At 34.5% G+C, this 19,892-nt stretch overlaps 1 protein-coding gene across 2 annotated transcripts in view; it reads left to right on the plus strand.

Annotated features, from left to right (window-relative positions):
* The window catches only part of PTPN12 (protein tyrosine phosphatase, non-receptor type 12), an 85,886-nt gene extending 67,062 nt beyond the window's left edge, over positions 1 to 18,824 (plus strand). The window contains exons 12-18 of one of the 2 annotated variants that reach the window (XM_018047268.1): positions 3,866 to 3,951; positions 8,271 to 9,247; positions 13,121 to 13,198; positions 14,008 to 14,075; positions 14,979 to 15,009; positions 17,314 to 17,421; positions 17,941 to 18,824. In XM_018047268.1, coding sequence (XP_017902757.1) covers positions 3,866 to 3,951; positions 8,271 to 9,247; positions 13,121 to 13,198; positions 14,008 to 14,075; positions 14,979 to 15,009; positions 17,314 to 17,421; positions 17,941 to 18,002 — 1,410 coding nt within the window. In that variant the 3' untranslated portion in view covers positions 18,003 to 18,824. The remainder of the gene's footprint in view (positions 1 to 3,865; positions 3,952 to 8,270; positions 9,248 to 13,120; positions 13,199 to 14,007; positions 14,076 to 14,978; positions 15,010 to 17,313; positions 17,422 to 17,940) is intronic. The other variant, XM_018047269.1, reaches the window with a different exon arrangement.

Genomic DNA, 19,892 nt, shown 5'->3' on the forward strand with positions numbered 1-19,892 from the left:
TATGGAAGTTGAGGAATTAAAAAAAAAACTTAAAGCTCTATGTTCTGAAATTATTTTTGTAGAGATTTTAGTTTGAAATGCTAGTCAACAATATGACTCTTTAATAAATAGTATTTGTTAGAGATATTTACAACTACAACTAAAATCACTTCCAAGAGTAGGAGATCTAAAGAGAAAATTTATTTTCAGATTCAGTAGCATGGACTTGGGATATAGAAATACCTCAGTAAGCAAGTATCTCTAAGGTGTGTACACATGCCTTTTTTCTTGTATGTAAAAGATACTACCATCAGTTGATGCCAGAATTTTCAGTTTTAGGATTATTGAGTAACAACATTTTTGTTACAGTGTTGTTAACAATTATTGTTAATTTGTGTTATGATCCTGTTATGTTTATGTTGTACGTTTTAGGAGTGATACTATCAAATTCTGAATTTTTTCCTCACATATTTTTTTTTTTTAAGCACCTTGTTTTAGTATTTATTTCGTCCTGCAACTGATAATACATTCTAAGTTCAGTTCAGTTCAGTTCAGTCACTCAGTCATGTCCAACTCTTTGCGACCCCATGGACTGCAGCACGCCAGGCCTCTCTGTCCATCACCAGCTCCTGGAGTTTACTCAGACTCATGTCCATCAAGTCGGTGATGCCATCCAACCAGCTCATCCTATGTCTCCTCCTGCCTTCAATCTTTCCCAGCATCAGAGTCTTTTCATCAGGTGGCCAAAGTATTGGAGTTTCAGCTTCAGCATCAGTCCTTCCAGTGAATATTCAAGACTGATTTCCTTTAGGATGGACTGGTTGGATCTCCTTGTAGTCCAAGGGACTCTCAAGAGTCTTCTCCAACACCACAGTTCAAAAGCATCAATTGTTCGGCACTCAGCTTTCTTAATAACCCACCTCTCACATCCACACATATCTTACTGAAAAAACCATAGTCTTGACTAGACAGACCTTTGTTGGTAAAGTAATATCTCTGCTTTTTAATACACTGACTACATTGGTCATAGCTTTTCTTCCAAAGAGCAAGCATCTTTTAATTTCACGGCTGCAGTGATTTTGGAGCCCCCCAAAATAAAGTCTCTCACTGTTTCCACTGTCTCCCTATCTATTTGCCATGAAACAATGGGACTGAATGCCGTGATCTTGGTTTTCTGAATGTTGAGTTTTAAGCCAACTTTTTCACTCTCCTCTTTCACTTTCATCAAGAGGCTCTTTAGTTCTTCTCTTTCTGCCATAAGAGTGGTGTCATCTTTAAATATTTGATTATTAGGCTCTAATTGTTTTTATTTTTGTGGCCCTTGATACAGTTCTGTTATGTGGAAATATTAATACATAAAATAACTTCAGTGAAATGGGTGAAAGTGGTCAGAAGTTTTTTAAAAGTAATTTTAGTAATCTCTGCTTGAAACAAACAGTACACTAGAACCTAATCTCTGGTAGATTCTTTAATTTCTAAAATACCTTTCAACTTCAAAAGTTGTTGATTATTTTAACTGGTAATAAAAGCAGCCAAAGAGAGCAGTACACATTAGGAGAAATGTGGCGACAAAAGGTGTATATATAAGAGGATCAGAAGATACAAAAGTACAGCAGACATTATTGTAGGTAAAAGCTAGGAATCCAAGAACATTGTTCCGTTCTTAAGTCCAGTGAGTAGGAGGTTTTGTTCTTGCAGTGTGGGCAGTGGCTCTCTTGAGTTGCATTTCTGCATTGCCACATTGATTCCTTTAATTATTAGAAATTCAACATGCTCAAAATCTGACCTCCCCTAGAAGGTCTTTTCCTCTTTTGTCCCTTTATGTTAGTGGCACTTTTTCACCCAGAATAAGGAGTCTTTAATGGCACCTTCTTTGCTTTGTCACATAGTCATTTGCCTGCAGATACCCTTACTTTCTCTTCCTGTTCCAGTCCCACCTGTTCTATACCTCGTGCCTCTGTTCTCGTCAATGTCTTATCCACCCCTTAATGCCATTCTGCATGGTACATTCATGTTTTCAACTTCTTAATATCTTCCCGAGTATATCCTTAATATTCTCATCTATAACATTTCCTTTCTCTGATTTCCTAGCTTCAGTGTACAGATTTTACCACTTTACGATTTACTACCCTTTCACTTTTTTGTTGGATGGTTATATAATTCTTGAAGTTAGGGGCCATGTCCTTTGCATTTTTGTATCCTTTCCAATGCTTGCTGTTCTGAAATTGAAAATGCAGGGGAAATGTACGGTTGGTGTGTTTGTGTGTGTGTGTGTGTTTGGTGTTTGGCAGCAAAACCTGACTTGACATGACATGAGGCTATTTATGTTTTAATGACTACAAATTGCTGTGTTTTTGTAGGTTAGAAACAGTTGCTTAACCTACTTACTGAGAATATTTATATAGATTTTGGTACAAAAATATTAATGAGTGTTATTTTGGGTATATGATTATTTAATAGAAATAATAAGCAAATGAATCACTACCATATTAAGGTAATCTTTATGACGCAGAGTCTAAATTCTGGTGATAGTCAAGGATCTAAAAGTGTGGTAATGAAAAGTCCTGATTTACTTGAAGCAAAACCAGGTTATACTCGTTGTCTAGGTGTACAAGTCCTAATTCGGACAATAAATTGTATGGTCACCCTATCTATAGCAGACATTCCTAAAACAGAAACCTCCAATTTGAGAGTTAGCTAATGAAGGATGAAAACTTTCATCTCATAATGTAACTCTTGTTTTGATTAGAACAAGATACACCGTAAGATGTGTAAGACACTTCAGATGCATCTGATATTAGGAGACGGGTACACTAAAATTTGCTGTAGAGTTAAAGTCTCTGATTCCTTTTGTTGGGAATACTTAGTAAAAAAGGACATTGGCAAGAAACTGTTATATAAAGAAGATGCCATGATGGACATGGAAGAGGTTAATTTGATTTAAAAAAAAAAGCAAACTACTGTTTCAGAGTTTTTAGTTGACACAGTTCATAGGGTCACCAAGAGACAGACACAACTGAGTGACTAACTCTTTAGTTGATTATAGTATCTAGAAAGATGTTTATTTCTTGTTTGTTTTCTAAAATTATCTAAGATGTAGGCAAGAGTGAAAATCATTCTTGTCTTCTGGCCCAGAATTAACACAGCCTAAAATGAAGTACTTTCTGAAGCTATAAACTAATTCAAGACAATGTTTTATATAATAATTTCACATCTCTATTCACAATCATAACTGAATATAACCTAAAGCTGTGCTAACTCTGGATCATCCCTTTTAATGACTTCACTGGTCCATGTCACCGGCAAGAACCAAGTATATCCCTGGAGGCTCTGCCTGCCTTTTTTGGGTCCATTTGGTTAGGCAGTGATATAGGGGTTGTATACCCTCGTGGAGTAGGCATTCTATGTTGACAGAAGGATGGTGGAGCAATGAATGATTAAAGTTCGTTTCAGGACCTGTTTAAAAATAGTAGGTAGCAATATATGTCTCCAAGAAGTTTAGGACATAAGACTTACTTTGTGGTTCCCCCTCCCCCAACATCTGCATGTTACAAATCTAGTGGTAGTGATGCCTTAAAGAAAAGATCTTTGATCTTCATTTTCTTGAAACATCTGTTTCTCTGCAGGAGCATTTGAAGTATGTTGAAATGCTGCTGTATAAGATTGACTTTTTTAGTAACTGGAGATGGACTTCTTAAAAAATATTTTTCTCATTGAATCTGGCTTTTCATTCTTAAATATAGAAGATATAATACCTATTTTATTATTTAGCAAAATTAACTTTGTTTTAAAAATTCAAAAGCCCCATAGAAAAGTTTATTTGAAACATGAAGAAGGAAAATTATTTTTCCCTTAACCTTAATGAAGCTTTTTTTCCTCTTGGCAGAATGAAGTTAACACTGAAAATATGATCAGCTCCATAGATCATGACAAACAAGATTCTCCCCCTCCAAAACCACCAAGGACCCGCAGGTATTGTATGTCACGTTTTGTTTGAAAGGATACTTATCTTTTACTTACTGTTACTAAAACAACAACAAAAATCTGAATATTACTAAGTTATTTTTTAAAATAACTTCTCTTGTCATTCTTTTGTTTAGAATGTAGCATATGTATGGCAGCTGATCTTTTAATGTATACTATAAAAAATTATTTTCAATTTAGGTAAATTTTCAGTAGTATACCAGAACAGTGAACATAATCATGAATTGATTATAGCTCATCTTTTGATATGGTACAACTAAAATTTTAGCTAAAGATTTATTTCAGTTTTCTAATAACAAGTAATAAGACTGTCAAATTATTTGCATGTTGAAGTTGTATGAAGAGGTTAAATAATATTATTAGCAAAGGTGAGTTAATTTATCACTAGATTATCTTACTTTCATACTAAGTGCTCATTTATAATAGATAAAAATATATATTCCTGTTATCCTTTTTCCCTCCCGTTTCTTTCAGGTTAGTGCTAGGTCAGGTAGATGGTAGTTTGGAAAGAATATATGTAGTCAAAATGATTTTGTTTCAAATCCTTTTCAGCTGCTTACAAGCTTTGAAGTTGTAAGTCACTTAATTTATTTGATTTTTTGTTTTGTGTTTGTTTAGTTGGTTCGTTGGTTTCTTTTTAAGTATTTTCCTGAGGAGTAACTGAAATGAAGTATATGAAAATACTACATATAGGACATGGAACATACTTGGTTTTCACCAGATGTTAGTTTTCTCTTTACAATGTGGAGTTAAGATTGAGTTACTGAATTAAAAGGAGGCACAGTGGCAGATTTGTAATAATACTGTTGGGATGACTTTACTGTGTCTTATCCTGAGCATAGATCTGCAGAAACAGCTTGACCTTTCTCAAAGAAGAACTTCTTTGTATAGGATTCACCAATTTTTTTCCCCTTAAAACTTTGATAGTAGTTGACTAAAGTTGGGTGAGTCAACTATGATTGTGTCTTGGCATTGAGTTACTGTACTTTATGAGATCCTTCTTTACAAAAGTAAAGCTTATAATAAGTAAGAAAAGATATAATAGTTATTATATATTATAGTCTCTAGAATTCTTTTGCATCCCTCTATAAGGAAGATCAGGAAGCCTATACCGATGGTTTTAGGTGTCAGTGTTTAAATGCTCAGGGTGTCAACTGCCCACTAGCACTTCTCAGCAGTTCTTGTTTGATTTTCATTTTCGTATTTGCTGTGGAAGGTAGCCAGTTTAAACCTATAGAGATTGCCAGTTCTCTAACTTTTTTGTCTCCCGTATCAGTTCTTTAGAGTCTGAAAGACACTATAATGACCTTAAAGGAAATTAAGAAACACTGTTTTGCTACACTGAAATCTTTTCATTTGGATTTTGAGATTGAGCCAAGGTAGAGGTCCCCAAAGTGTGCACTGATACTTGTGATTTATATGGTCATCTATCTCCAACAACAAATAGTGGTAGCCTCTTCCTAATTTTGAAGGAGAATGAGTAATGTTCTGAATTTTAAACCCTTCTCATATACCTTTTTTAAAACTTTGACTTCTGTTTTTCTTCAACAAACAAAAAGGTAATTTTTAAAAGTACTAAATGAGTGTTAACAGAAATGTTCATTCAGCTTACATCAGAGTTTTATTGGGGGATATATACTCAAATTTTTTTGTGTGTGTGATTTTGTGTAACACACTTAGGTCATCTTCTTTCTTATTCATGCAGTAGAGTAAATTCGGAGAAGGCAATGGCAACCCACTCCAGTACTCTTGCCTGGCAAATCCCATGGGCGGAAGAGCCTGGTAGGCTGCAGTCCATGGGGTTGCTAAGAGTTGGACACGACTGAGTGACTTCACTTTCACTTTTCACTTTCATGCATGGAGAAGGAAATGACAACCCACTCTGGTGTTCTTGCCTGGAGAATCCCAGGGACGGGAGAGCCTGGTGGGCTGCAGTCTGTGGGGTCACATAGAGTTGGACAATGACTGAAGCGACTTAGCAGCAGCAGCCGCAGCAGAGTAAACTGGCAGAATTTCATTGTGTTCCACAAAGAATACTTTGCTAACTGAAAATAAAATTCAAATAGCATAAGACTTATTTAAAAAAAAAAGTATACTTTGTTTTTTAGTATGGCTGCAGTAAGCAAGTTAATCTGTTGTGTAGATTACATTGGAGTTATTGGAGAAGAAGGCTTGTTTGTTGTATTAGATTTAGTCAGTCATATGATTCTGGTTTATAAATATTTAAATTGTAGATTTAAAATGAACAGAGCCAGGAATTATCAGACATTTGTTAAAAGATTCTAACATGAAAGACATATCCAAATAAGCAGAGGAAAAGGGGACATGGATGAAATAGAGACAACACACAATGGGGGGAGGGGCCTGTCTGTTTTCTCAGTGCTTAATACTACAACCATGAGATAAGAACCAGAGAGCTGGATCATAATAAAGAAGATACTCCTGGAAATTAAAAATAATAGCATAAGTTTTTAAAATTAAAATTTAATTTTAATTAAGGAAGGCTCAAAGATAAGGAAATTTCCCAAGAAAATGAACAAAAAGAGAAAATGTGGAGAAAAGATATTAGAGGATCAAACTAGGGAGTATGTCACATAGTAATAGTAGTAACAATAACTAAACCTAGCCATAGTCTGGATGGAGACTGGAGGGGAATAAATTAGCAAAGAAGTAAGTCCCTAGTATTAACATAAATGTTTGTATAGAAAGTTCTCAATATAATGGATTAAAAACTGTAATACAGTGGATTTTAAAAAGCTAGCACTGTGAGATTGTGGGCTTCCCTGGTGGCTCAGATGGTAAAGAATCCACCTGCAGTGCAGGAGACCTGGGTTTGGTGCTTGAGTAGGGAAGATCCCCTGGAGGAGGGCATGGCAACCCACTCCAGTATTCTTGCCTGGGGAATCCCCATGGATAGAGGAGCCTGGGGGGCTGCAGTCCATTGGATTGCAGAGTCAGACACAACTGAGCAATTTAGCATGCATGAGATTATAGAACATCAAAGGTTTGAGAGAGAGAGAGAACCTGAACGCTCCAAGAGGGAGAAAAAACAGCTCACATTCAAAGAAACAGGAATCATAATTCTGATATGAAATTCTGAAGGAAAGTTATATCTAGTCTAGAATTATATTCTTTTTCCAAAAGTCAGTTACCTTGAAGATATAATAATTATGTAGGCCTCGGGAAATTTGTTTCCTTTTTATAGTTTTTAAGAAGCAATTGGAGGGTATAACCCACTAAATGGAGTGTGTGTACCTAGAAAAAGGAAGGTGGGATCTGGGAAGCAGGATCTTCTCTGTGGTGGCCTCAGGGGCCAGTGGTCTAAACTGAAGTGGGAAGATCAAGGTTTCTAAGACGGATGTCTGTGGTATTGATGGTTATGTGGCCAGTTATTGGCCTCTCTTGGTGGTTATTGACCAGTTGAGAGGAGGTGTTCAAATCTGCAGGAAAATTTGAAGGACTGAATTACTGATAATATATAGGAAACCCAAGGCAATTATTAGGGAAAAACAAGAGTTATGCAAGAAAAAATAGGAAATGAGGCTATCATTGCTATGAATGATAGCTTTAGTCATAAGACTGAACTAGCCAAACATTAGTAATCTTAGGGAGATGGAGAAGACATTTACGTAGCTGGAAGACAGTAAAGTATGTGTGAAATAGAAAGATCCAGAATTAAGTTTGTGTATTTTATAATGTTTTGAAATATGGATGTAATTCTTAGAAACAGCAGTTTTAAGTTGAAACTTTAGGGAGGGAGAAATGGAGAGAATAGCATGTAATATACTACTGTATGTAAAGTGGATAGTCAGTGGGAATTTGCTGTATGACTCAGGGAACTCAAACTGGGGCTCTGTGACAACCTAGAGGGGTGGCATGGAGTGAGAGGTGGGAAGGAAATTCAAGAGGGAGGGGACTTATGTATACCTATGGGTGATTCATGTTGATGTATGGCAGAAACCAACACAATATTGTAAAGTGGTTATCCTTCAATTACATAAATTTTTTTTTAATTGAAAAAAGAAAGTTGAAACTTGATGTTTCAGGGTAACTGGAGGGCTGGGAGGGAACTGCTGATTTTTTATTAAAATTCTTAATATTATTTGACTTCTTGAAATAATGTTCATATATTACTACCTTGTTAAATATTTGATTTTCTTAGTTGGGCAAGTTTTAATTTTTAATTCATAACCACAGACTTTATTTGTTGACTTTTAACATAACAGGCTTAGCTACATAACTTACCTATCAACTTATTTTTTAAAAGGATGAACATTCTTATAATACCTTTTTTTCATGTTTTCCAGTTGCCTTGTAGAAGGGGATGCTAAGGAAGAAATACTGCAGCCTCCAGAACCTCACCCAGTGCCCCCGATCTTGACACCTTCTCCCCCTTCAGCTTTTCCAACAGTCACTACTGTGTGGCAGGACAATGACAGATACCATCCAAAGCCAGTGTTGCACATGGTTTCATCAGAACAACCTTCAACAGACCTCAACAGAAACTATAATAAATCAACAGAACTTACAGGGAAAAATGAATCAACTATTGAACAGATAGATAAAAAATTGGAGCGAAATTTAAGTTTTGAGATTAAGAAGGTTCCTCTTCAAGAAGGACCAAGAAGTTTTGATGGGAACACACTCTTAAATAGGGGACACGCAATTAAAATTAAATCAGCTTCGGCTTCACCGTGTACAGTTGATAAAATCTCTAAGTCACAGGAATTGAGTTCAAGAGATCTAAAAGTTGATGATATTTCCCAGAATTCTTGTGTGGACTGCAATGCAACACAGTCAAATAAAGATCCGATTATTCTACCAGAAGCATCACAGAAGAATTCAGACACACCTCCAAGGCCAGACCACTTACCTCTTGATGGAAAAGGACATTTAACGTGGTCATTTCATGGACCTGAGAATACTCTACCCATGCCTGATTCATCTGAAGGCAAATCCTCAGATATCCACTGTCAAACAATGAAAACTGTGAGTTCAACACCAAGCCCCACAATACAAGCTGAAACCCATGATCTTGCGGATCATCATGACAGCTCCCCTCTATTCAGAGCACCCCTGAGTTTTACTAATCCTCTTCACTCTGATGACTCTGACTCAGATGAAAGGAACTCTGATGGTACTGTGACCAAGAATAAAACCAGTATTTCAACAGCAAGTGCCACTGTTTCTGCTGCCACTAGTAGCATTTCTACAAGGAAAGTATTACCAATGTCCATTGCTAGACATGATATAGCGGGAACAATACATTCAGGTGCTGAAAAAGGTAATAATAATAGTATCTACACTTAAAAATTTTTACTCTGTGCCAGTCAGTCACTGTTCTAAGCAGTTCTGTTACATTAATTCATTATGTTTTATTCCACATATTACTCTGGAACATACAGCAAAATTCAATTATTTTTTATGCTAATTTTTTTTTTAAGTAAGCCTCTACCATTGGCTTTCCTGGTGGCTCAGTGGTAAAGAATCGGCCTGTCAGTTCAGGAGACATGGGTTCAATCCTTGGGTCAGGAAGATCTCTTGGAGAAGGAAATAGCAACCAACTCTAGTATTCTTGCCTGGGAAATCCCATGGACAGAGGACCCTGGTGGGCTATAGTCCATGGGGTCACAAAAGAGTCAAACATGACTTAACAACTGAACTGTAAACAACAGTTTTTCTTACCTTAGTTTTATTTTATTTTTATTGTTACCTTAGTTTCATCACATTGCATTTACCAGACTTTGTGTTTCCAAAATATTTCAGTTGTTGTAACTGAAAACTTTCTCTTCTTATATCTTACAATTCTTAGTATAAATGGGTCAAAGTTTCTATGACTGAATAGTTGGAAATGATTTAGAGAAGGTAGAATTACTTAAAGTGACACTGACATACTGGCTATTTAATTTCACCCATGTATGTTACAGAGAGTAAGGGATTCCCAGTTGCCTCAGTGGTAAAGAATCAGCCTACCGGTGCAGGAAATGAGGGTTCTATCCCCAGGTTAGGAAGATCCTCAGGAGAAAGAAACCCACTCCAGTATTCTTGCCTGGAAGATTCTATCGACAGAGGAGTGGGCTACAGTCCTCAAAGAGTTGGACATGACTTAGTAACTAAATAACAAAAACATAACAGATATCTATTTCATTATCTTTTATGATCTTTTAACTACAACATACCTTTTTAAAATTGTTCTTAGTAAAGGCTCCTTTAAACAATGAGTTTAACCAAGGAGCAATATTGCAATTGCTTAACAGAATGAAAGTGAAAGGTGAAAGTGAAGTCACTCAGTCGTGTCCGACTCTTTGCGACCCCGTGGACTGTAGCCCACCAGGCTCCTCCGTCCATGGGATTCTCCAGGCAAGAATACTGCAGTGGGTTACCATTTTCTTCTCCAGGGGATCTTCCCGATTCAGGGATCGAACCCAGGTCTCCCGCGTTGCAGGCAGACGCTTTAACCTCAGCCACCAGGGAAGCCTGGGAAGTTTAATTCAGTCAGTAAAAAAATGGGATATTTCCATATTTAGTCATCAGTGCTACTGTTGTTGAATTAATGACTCTTAAAGCAATCTATGCATCTCAAGATAACATATGCCCTAAGTTCCACGATGTATTACTGGGTCTTGAAATTCCTCTTTACTCTGATAAAAATTACCATGATTGCTATCTTAAACAGACCATAAAGTTGAGAGCAAATATATAAACACAAAAGCTATTTACTGATAGATTATCAATGGTCTTTTACTTGTCCATGAACTTTGGTAGTGACACACAGACTGCTATTTATTATGTGCGGGCAAAATTAGTACTGTGAACATGAAAGATGACTTTTTCTAATTCTCACCTGATAAGTTCACCCATACTGTGGTTCCTGTTTTCCTCATCTTAAACATTCTTTATTTATCATTTTCTTTATTTTGGGGATGTATCTGATAGAATAGATGAGAGTCTAAGCTAGTTTCTTAAATTTACTAAGAATTAAGCTAGTTCTTGATTCTTCTGCATTTGAGGGATCTTTAAAAGATACCGGTTGCCATAATATTATAACAGTTTGGCATAATTTAAAATTGTTAATATTTTTTCTCTCAACTTCAGGATTTGAAAAATAACTGCTAGGTTATAGCTACACAAGAAAATACATAGACAAGAAATTGTCATTTTTGGTTTTTTTGTTTGTTTTAGTGTATCAGGCAGTGCAGTGTGACCAAAACTATGCTTAAATGACTTTGGCATTAAAGATTTTCCTGTAGAACATTCTGTGTTGCAACATAACTACAGGCATTTCTTTTCTTTTTGTGTGTTTTGATCACACTGTACTGGGATCTTAGTTCCCTGACCAGGACTCGAACTTCTATATCCTACAGTGGAAGTGTGGATTCTTAACCACTGGACTGCCAGGAAAGTCCCTCAAGCAGTCCTAAATTTTAATGTTATTCATTCTTTACCGTGTAGATGAACCATTGGTACCAGGATTAGATTATTGTTTGCTTGTTTTAAAATTTGTTATAGAATAATTATGATGCCTGAAACAACCTTTTGCATAAGTTATTGCCTGAAAACAAATTCCTGGCTGTGAATTCTGATTTTAATATTGACTCAGGCCTCCTGAAAGATTTCTCAAACATGGCTACACTAGGCTCCCATAAAGTGCTATTATTTACAAAAGCCTATGAAAATGTGCATCTCTGGTTAGCTAACATCTGAAACAGAATTTTATTACTCAGAAAAGACAATTCAAAGATCCAGGGAGAAACATGCAATTGAGAAGCCAAGTATACAGTTAGAAAATAAAGTCTTAAAAATGAGGACTGTTACAACAGAAGAGGTATAGAGTTTCCAAAAGATACTTGATACTTGATGTAAACAACCAGACTACTTCCTGATTTGTTTACTTAATTATGAAATGACACCACAATGCCAAGATTGTGCATTCCTTCCTTCCAGTACCCATCTCTTCACTGTGAGCTGTTAGTAACAAAGGGGCAAGGGGAAATAGGATTAATACTCCAGACTGTTAATGCCAGGCAAGGTGGATAATTCTTTTACTTGCTTTAACTTTATATGCAAGAGTTACAGTACTGTGTATATATATATACACACACTGGACTGGAACTTTACTCAGGAGAATCCGGGGGGTCGTATTTTCTTTGGCCTCAGTTAAATAAATGTAGGAGGGACCAGAGTAATCATACCTGGCCCCATGCATGTTGAAAATTGAAAAGGCTTTTCTTGATTTTCACTCTCTTTTTAATGCATGTCCTGTCAAATATACAACAGCAAAGTATCAAGCACAGTTGTTAATATTTTTAAGGGTTAGGGGTACACAGAAATGTATCTTCAAAGTATGGTCATATGCACTGTTCACAAGATTTTAGGCACTAAATAAATAAACATTGCAAAAAATTTTTTTCCATGTGAATCATTTTACTGGACGCTTTTTAAAAATTATTTTTAATTGGAGGATAATTGCTTATCAATATTATGTTAGTTTCTACCATACATCAACATAGATCAGCTATAGGTATACATAAGTCCCCTCTCTTGCCCTAAAATTTATAATGGTTATGTTTTGTGTATTAGAAAAATAACTAGCATTATCAATCTATTTTAGTCATGAATATTTATTTAAAACATGACTGAAGTACATTATTAAGTTGAAAATGAGTGGGATTTAAATATATATTTATATGGTCCACAGTATGGAAAAACTCATAAAAGGAGTTAAGCAGTTGATTATAGTTTGGGAAACACTGAGTTCAAATGACAAAGCTTCCCTTTGTGGACTCAGGATCATCAGCAGGCCCAGCAGAACAGGCACTTGCTTGCTGGCTTCTGTGTTGGAGATGCCTTCAAACTCAGGACAGTGTGGTTGATGCCTAGAGGGTGTCAGGAGAATCATTGACATTTCCTCTGTGGAACAATGATGGAGGGTTTTGCTCAGTAAGCTTCCTCATTCTTTTTGATAATGAGTCTAGTGATAAGGATATCTTGTTTATTTTTTGCACTTTTAAAGACTGGTTCTCTTAGATGCTTGTGACAGTGATCTTTAAGAATGTCAAAAAAGCTCTCATTTTGTTTAGATAACAAGTTCATTTTTAAATGAGTTAACATTTCTAACAAGTTCATAATTTGTCTAAATTTTATGTATTTAATATAGATGTTGATGTTAGTGAAGATTCACCTCCTCCCCTACCTGAAAGAACTCCTGAATCATTTGTACTAGCAAATGAACACAGTGAGTTTATCTTCTGATTTTACGTATTTTATACTCTAATAATAAGCCCTGAAAAACATGGCTAATTATAATCTGTTGTTCTTGAGCTGCATAATTAAATTAAACAGGTTTGAATTTATACTGATAAATGTTTTTAATACTCTGTATGAAAAATACCTTAAAATGGTGTTTTTATTTGCTAAGACTGGTAATAAAATGGCTGCATTTATGTCAAATACTATAATTAAGTTAAATGTAATTATAACAGTATATAATTTGTCTTTTCATTCATTAAAAATAGCACTTAGATGAAAAGACATACATTTAAATTCTGTTGTTGGCAGCGTCACTCAGGTGATGTTGAGTGACACTTGAGTCCACCAGAATATCAGTGAAAAGTGGGAGAAAGTGATCACAAACATATTTCTCCTTCTCATCCTGAAAAACAGTTACAGAAACAACTTTACTATATTTACAATGTCTGTGCTCAGTGGAGGTGCTCACTGCCAGTCTTATCCTTTGCATTTCACCAATATTTTATTAACTTTAACTGATTTTAAGAATTTTAAAATAGTGAAGCTGTAAACTTCACTGATACTAAATAAATAAATCTGTCATACCTGTAGATTACGCTCTGATAATGGAATTTTTAAATTTCAAGGAAGAAAAAATTGAAGGAATATTCTTCAGTTAATAAAAACTGGGAAAAAATTTAGTGGAAGTGATAATTTCTAAATATCTGTAGTATCTGTTTTAAAATATTACCTGAATGCAAGAAATTTCAAGGATTAAAGATGTTAATTTTAATTGCAAGATTTTGGTTTTCTCAGATACATCTGTAAGAGCTGAGTGGAGTGAACTTCAAAATCAGGAACAGTCTGAACAAAAAATACCTGAAGTGAGTCTTTTGGGGATTAGAACAGCTATAGCTCAGTATTTTTGTTCTTTTATTAATTGATGTTAACAGTTGTTTATTATAATAACTGTTGCCTTAAGACTATTAAATATAATTTTTGATAATTGTATCTTATGCTATGATTTCAGATAAAAAGCCTATATAAAATGTCAGATCAAAAAATTTTTTAAAGAACATGACCATTACTTCAGAGTATTACTTTCCAAGCTGCTTTTGAAATTTGTAAATTTTGCCTTGTTTCAAACCATTTTGGAGGTATGAGTGGAACAGGAGTTATAGTACATCCTAGATTTTGTTCTTTCTATTATAAAATCAGGTATATAGTCTCTCCCTTTGTTTCTTCTGGTTATGTGAGGTTTCCTTTCACATTCAGGAAATGTTTTGGTAGCTCAATATTTTAGTAATGGGAATGCTATTTTTATCAACATTAATATTTTGCATATTTTCCTTATATTTGAATATCTCCAAAATTGGAATTTATCTTAAAATTGGTTTAAAAAAACATTGTGATATACTTTAACTGGTGCATAAAGTATTGGTAACATAATAATAAAGATATGTCTTACAGTCAGTAATATAATTTGATGAATACCGTAGAGGCTTGGCAAAATGCACTTGTATGCATATTATCTCATCAGTAAATGCTGCAAGTTCAGTTTTCATCCAGAAGGAAAAATGAATTCCCCTGTCTTTTTATTCCCAATATAAAAACACATTAAACTTTTGAAACTCTTAATTGAAAACACCATTGTTTTCTTTTCCTTTGACACTGAGAGTCAAAGATAGATATTGACTTATTGGGATATATACTCATAACACCACATTTTCTATACTTTGTGCATGAAAGGAATATACTATAATAGTTTTTGAATGTCTTCCTTATAGGGCTTGATAACCTCTGGAAGTGAAACATGTGGTAAGTTGTATTGTTCTTTTCTGCTATAAATTATATAGATTAAGTTACATAAAATAGCATGTCTCATGGTATACACGTTTGGTTATTTGTTTTGTTTTTGGTGTTTTTGTTGTCATTATTTGGTTATTTCTCCATGTGAAAAAATATATAGGATGACTACTGAAACCTGAGTTATGTAGTGTAATTCTTTTAAATTTATTATTATACCAGGTATTATTATGGGTCAGGAGCATAACAGCATTTATTATCAGTCATTAATGGCTGATAGGAAGGAAATAATTTTTAGAATATTTTCTTATATTTTATTTCTCTTATTTATAAAAACACCTAGAATCTAGATGTGCCAGTGATTTGAATAAATGCCCAAAATTAACCTAGATGATTGAATAGGGTTGTTTTGGAAATTTTCTTTTTAGGACTTTCACATTTGTGAAGGCCATTTTCCATTGCATAATTTTTACTGTCATAGTAAAATAGGTCAAGTTATTGTTCATTCCTTTAAAGGAGTAACCATGTGAGCGGCTCACCAAACATCCTAGCCTGTACAATTCCCTCAATTTGTCTATCATCCCTGCCCTAACCTCTCTTCTGCCTCAGCTGGTGTGACGCTGAATCTGTGCCTAATGGGGCTCATTCCATCACATAAACTCTTTATTACTCTCTATTTACTTTTCTGAGGCAACGTGTAAGGAAAAAGAGCAGAAGTTTTAGGGTCAAGCCTACCGAGACTGGAATCTTATTTTTGCCATTTTACTTATGATGTGGTTTTGGGAAGTGACCTAATCTTTCTAGGCCTCAATTTTCTTCTCTGTGAAATGCAGATAATAATAGTAACCTACTGTAGAGTAGGTTATGATTGTCATGAAGGTTTAAATTAAATCATATATACATAGTGCCCAGCACATGGTCGGCATTGAAATGGTAGCAGTGCTGTTATTATTATCTGTATTATATTACTACTGCTAGATCCCTGGGTCTTTTATTTTCTTTGTATCTGTTAACTCCTTTTGGTTTCTTTTTCTCCTCTATTCAGTCTAGATACTATCATCCATCACTTTAATCACACATATAATTATCCTTAACTTTCTTGTCCCTGACTCCCATGCCATCTTATTTTATCCCTCAAGATTACTCAATACTGCTGGGGAACATTGTTCAGTTTTATAGATTGAGCATACAGTTCTGCGATTGATCCACAATTGAGCCCTCAGCATTTATTTTTTTCTAAAATCATGAATCCCACTAACTCTTCATCTAACCTTTTACTTCATTCAGAAAGTCGAGGCTTTTAATCTAAAATCATCATTTCCTCATGGAAGGCAACCATGAATATATCACCGCCACTAGTTTCATCTACATGCCTCTCTTCTCTGTCCCTATACTTACCACACTGCTGTAATAATTAATGTTCTTGTCTGTTTCTCCTACTATACCAAGGGTTGGCAAACTATATCCCATAGGCCTAATTCTGCTCTTGGCTTGTTTTCTTATTCTGCCGTTGAGCTGAATAAATGGTTTTTACATTTTTAAAGAGTTGTTTAAACATAAAAACAAACGCAACATTGTAAATCAACTATACTCTAGTAAAATTAAAAAATAAATTTTATTGTTTTTTAAACCAAAATTAACTTTAGAAAATAAAAACAAAAATCAATGAAGAATATGGGACAGAGACCATATGTGGCTTACCAAGCCTAAAATATTTATTGTCTAGCCATATATAGAAAAAGTTTGTCAGCTTCTTTCTAGACTATGAGTACCTGATGACAAGGATAGTGTGTCATTTGACTTGTATTCCAAGTTTCCGGAAAAGTTCCTTACAGGGGTGTAGGGAATGTGATGGAGGTGGTGAGTGGTGAAGGAATGAGTCACAGTAGTTGATCTCTTTTGTTACTAGTCTTACACACTGGCAGTTAAATAAGTAAACTACAGTGTAAGCAATGCTAAACCTTAAAAGAATTACTGCTTTTTTAGGTGCAAATGTTAACTCCATTAATAAACTATGAACTTATTTGCTACTGATTTCCACAGAAAGGCATTTCAGTTGAAGTTAAAATAAGAGTCTTAAGGAGAAGTCTCACATAGCAGAAGTACTCGCTGCAGATTTCTAGGTGCCTGTAAGCACACCTATCATGGTTTCCTGTGTTCATTACCCTTGCATTTGCCTGGGCCTCTAAAATTATGACGCACAAGAGAAAACTGCTCTTTTAACTATTTGCCCACATTAAAAGCAATTAGGGGAATTTTTTTACATGTTATACTACAAATGACTGTGATTAATAATGGCTTTGGTTTGCATTTTAGATCATCCAGCACGAGGTATTCATACAGAGACCTGTACAGAATGTCCACCTACTTTTAGTAATAAGAAAGATCAACTATCAGAAAGTCCAACAGAAGCCACAGAGATTGGTAATTTGTTTACAAAATAATTTTTAAACTATAATTGTGTAGTTAATGCTGGCAAGAATGAAAAACAGTTATTTGCCATCAAGGCAAAGTTTATCAAACTTTTTGCTATGATTTCTTCAGGTTTTTAAACGACACTTGGTAAGAATAAAACATGTACCATCAAAGTTGCTTGGAATTAATTGTAAAATAAATTTATCCTGTTTCATACTGAGATTAAAAACTAAAATACAAAATGCATATGTAAACAAATCTTACTTTTGTGTTGAAAAGACTAAAATATTCTAAATGTTTCTCTTATATTTTTATAGAATTGATTTTATTTTTATAAAAGAAGCAGTTATTTTCTCAACTATACAGAAGAAATAAAGAGTTGGTTTATGTTTGTAGATATTTGTTTAAATGCTAAATTCCCATGTGGAAATTTATTTGTTCCAGAAAAGAAGGATGTCTACAGGTACGGTTGAATAGTATAAAAGTATTTCTGAACACTAGCCAACTATTGTGGTATTTTGATTATAGGTTTTGGTAATCGCTGTGGAAAACCCAAAGGACCAAGAGATCCACCTTCAGAATGGACATGATTCAGGGAACTAAAAGACACTTTAAATTATACTGGAAAATTCAAGTGCCACTGAAAGCCAGATTTATAGTATTCCATCTTAAAAATGTGGGACTAACAGCAGTGTAGATTGTTACCTTAGTGATTTTTTTCTTTTTTTTTTTTTTGCTGGGACCATCTACCTGCCTTATATTACACTTAGGAAAAGTATTACATTTGGTTTATTTTGTAACTTCAAGTATTATTGCCTTAATGTCTCTTAACCCTGTTACACGCTGCTTGTAGACATGTTAATATAGTAATACTTTTTATGATAAATTGAGTTTAAGGACTACTCTTTTTTGCTAATGTTTTATCATGTATGCATTATTTTGTATATGTACAGGGCAAGTAGGTATATAATTTGATAAAGTTGCAGTTATAAAATATTATTAACAGAAGATGTAAGAAATTTCTGCATGGTCTAAATCTTTGTGTACCTTATTTGTAAATTATTTGCCCTGAAGTTTTAGAAAATAGTTTCTGATTTTTAAAATTGCTGGATTCATGCAGCCAGCTTTACAGGTTATCAGAGATCAAAGATTGTAATAATAATACATTTTGTAAATTGTAAGCAAAAAGTTATTTTTATATTATATACTGTCTAATTGTCCATCCTAATTGTCTTTGTTTTCATCTAGTCATGGAGATTCAGTAAGTGCCTTGGAACAATATTGAATTCTCTTAGCTTGTGTGTGTTACTTTAATATTTGAACTGAACTGGGATTAGAAGACTATCAAACTATATGTATGTTTCAGGATATTTGACCTGCCATTAAAAAAACAAAAACAATTTTACAGTGCCTATTTGTTTTGGTTTTTCATTCCTCATTTTTTAGAAAATTAGACTTTATATCCACCTTCCTGCCAGCTCACTCTTATCTTTAAGTCATGTTGTGAATGGGGTTTAATCTCTTGATTAAAAAATAGGGAGCACCTTCTGCAGCAACATGGCTGTGCAGTTCTAAATATTTATCTTGAGTTAGCCCTATGCGTACTTATCAGCCTTATCATTATTGCCTACTGGGATCCAGGAAAACTCCAAACAAAGGTGCCCTTGGATAAGGGGAACTGGTTTCTTCCCATCCTCACTGCAGTAGAGGTCCTGTCCATAAGTACCAAGTTTGAATTTTGACATCGTGGATTGAAGTTGATAGACATCTGTACTTTCCCTCTGCATACAAAAGAGGGAAGACATTACAAGACTAAGGTGAGATAAAGTAATCATATATGAATAGAAGGAGGATCATTGTGGAAGAGAAAATACTACTATAATTTCATGTCAAAAATTTTTCAAAGTTCAATAGTCTTAGAATTTCACATTTTCCTCATATATTTGGTGAAAAAAACATTGTGAATCCAGTGGACCTTTGATATTCACAAGAAACAAACACCTCTATAGCATGTCATTTTCTTAATAAAATTTAAACTGAAATAAAGTTTAACTGAAAAAAATATAGTCTCCATACACTTTATGACTTATATAATATGGCACTGAAATCATTTGTAAGGACTTCTTTTGGGAAGGAGTTGCTTTGGAACACCTTCATTGAAGTACTTCATTGAATTATACATGTATTCAGAGGGTACAGAAAGTATACTAACCATCACAAAGTACACACTCCTATGAGTGTGACCACCCTCAAGCAGTAGAATAGCCACTGAGAAGCTTCCCTCTGGCCGTGTAAGATTTGTTCATTATGTACAGCAATTCCTTTATTCATTTTTCATTGCTAGAGTTTTGTATTGTGTGAATATATCACAGTTTGTCTGTTCTGCTACTAACAGACATTTGTGGTGTTTTCAGCTTCAGAAAATTATAAAAATCTTGTTGCTATAAATACTTTTTAATGTGTTTTGGTGCACTCATATA

This window comes from Capra hircus, chromosome 4 (genome assembly GCF_001704415.2).
Source record: "Capra hircus breed San Clemente chromosome 4, ASM170441v1, whole genome shotgun sequence".
In the NCBI taxonomy this organism is placed as follows: Eukaryota; Metazoa; Chordata; class Mammalia; order Artiodactyla; family Bovidae; genus Capra; species Capra hircus.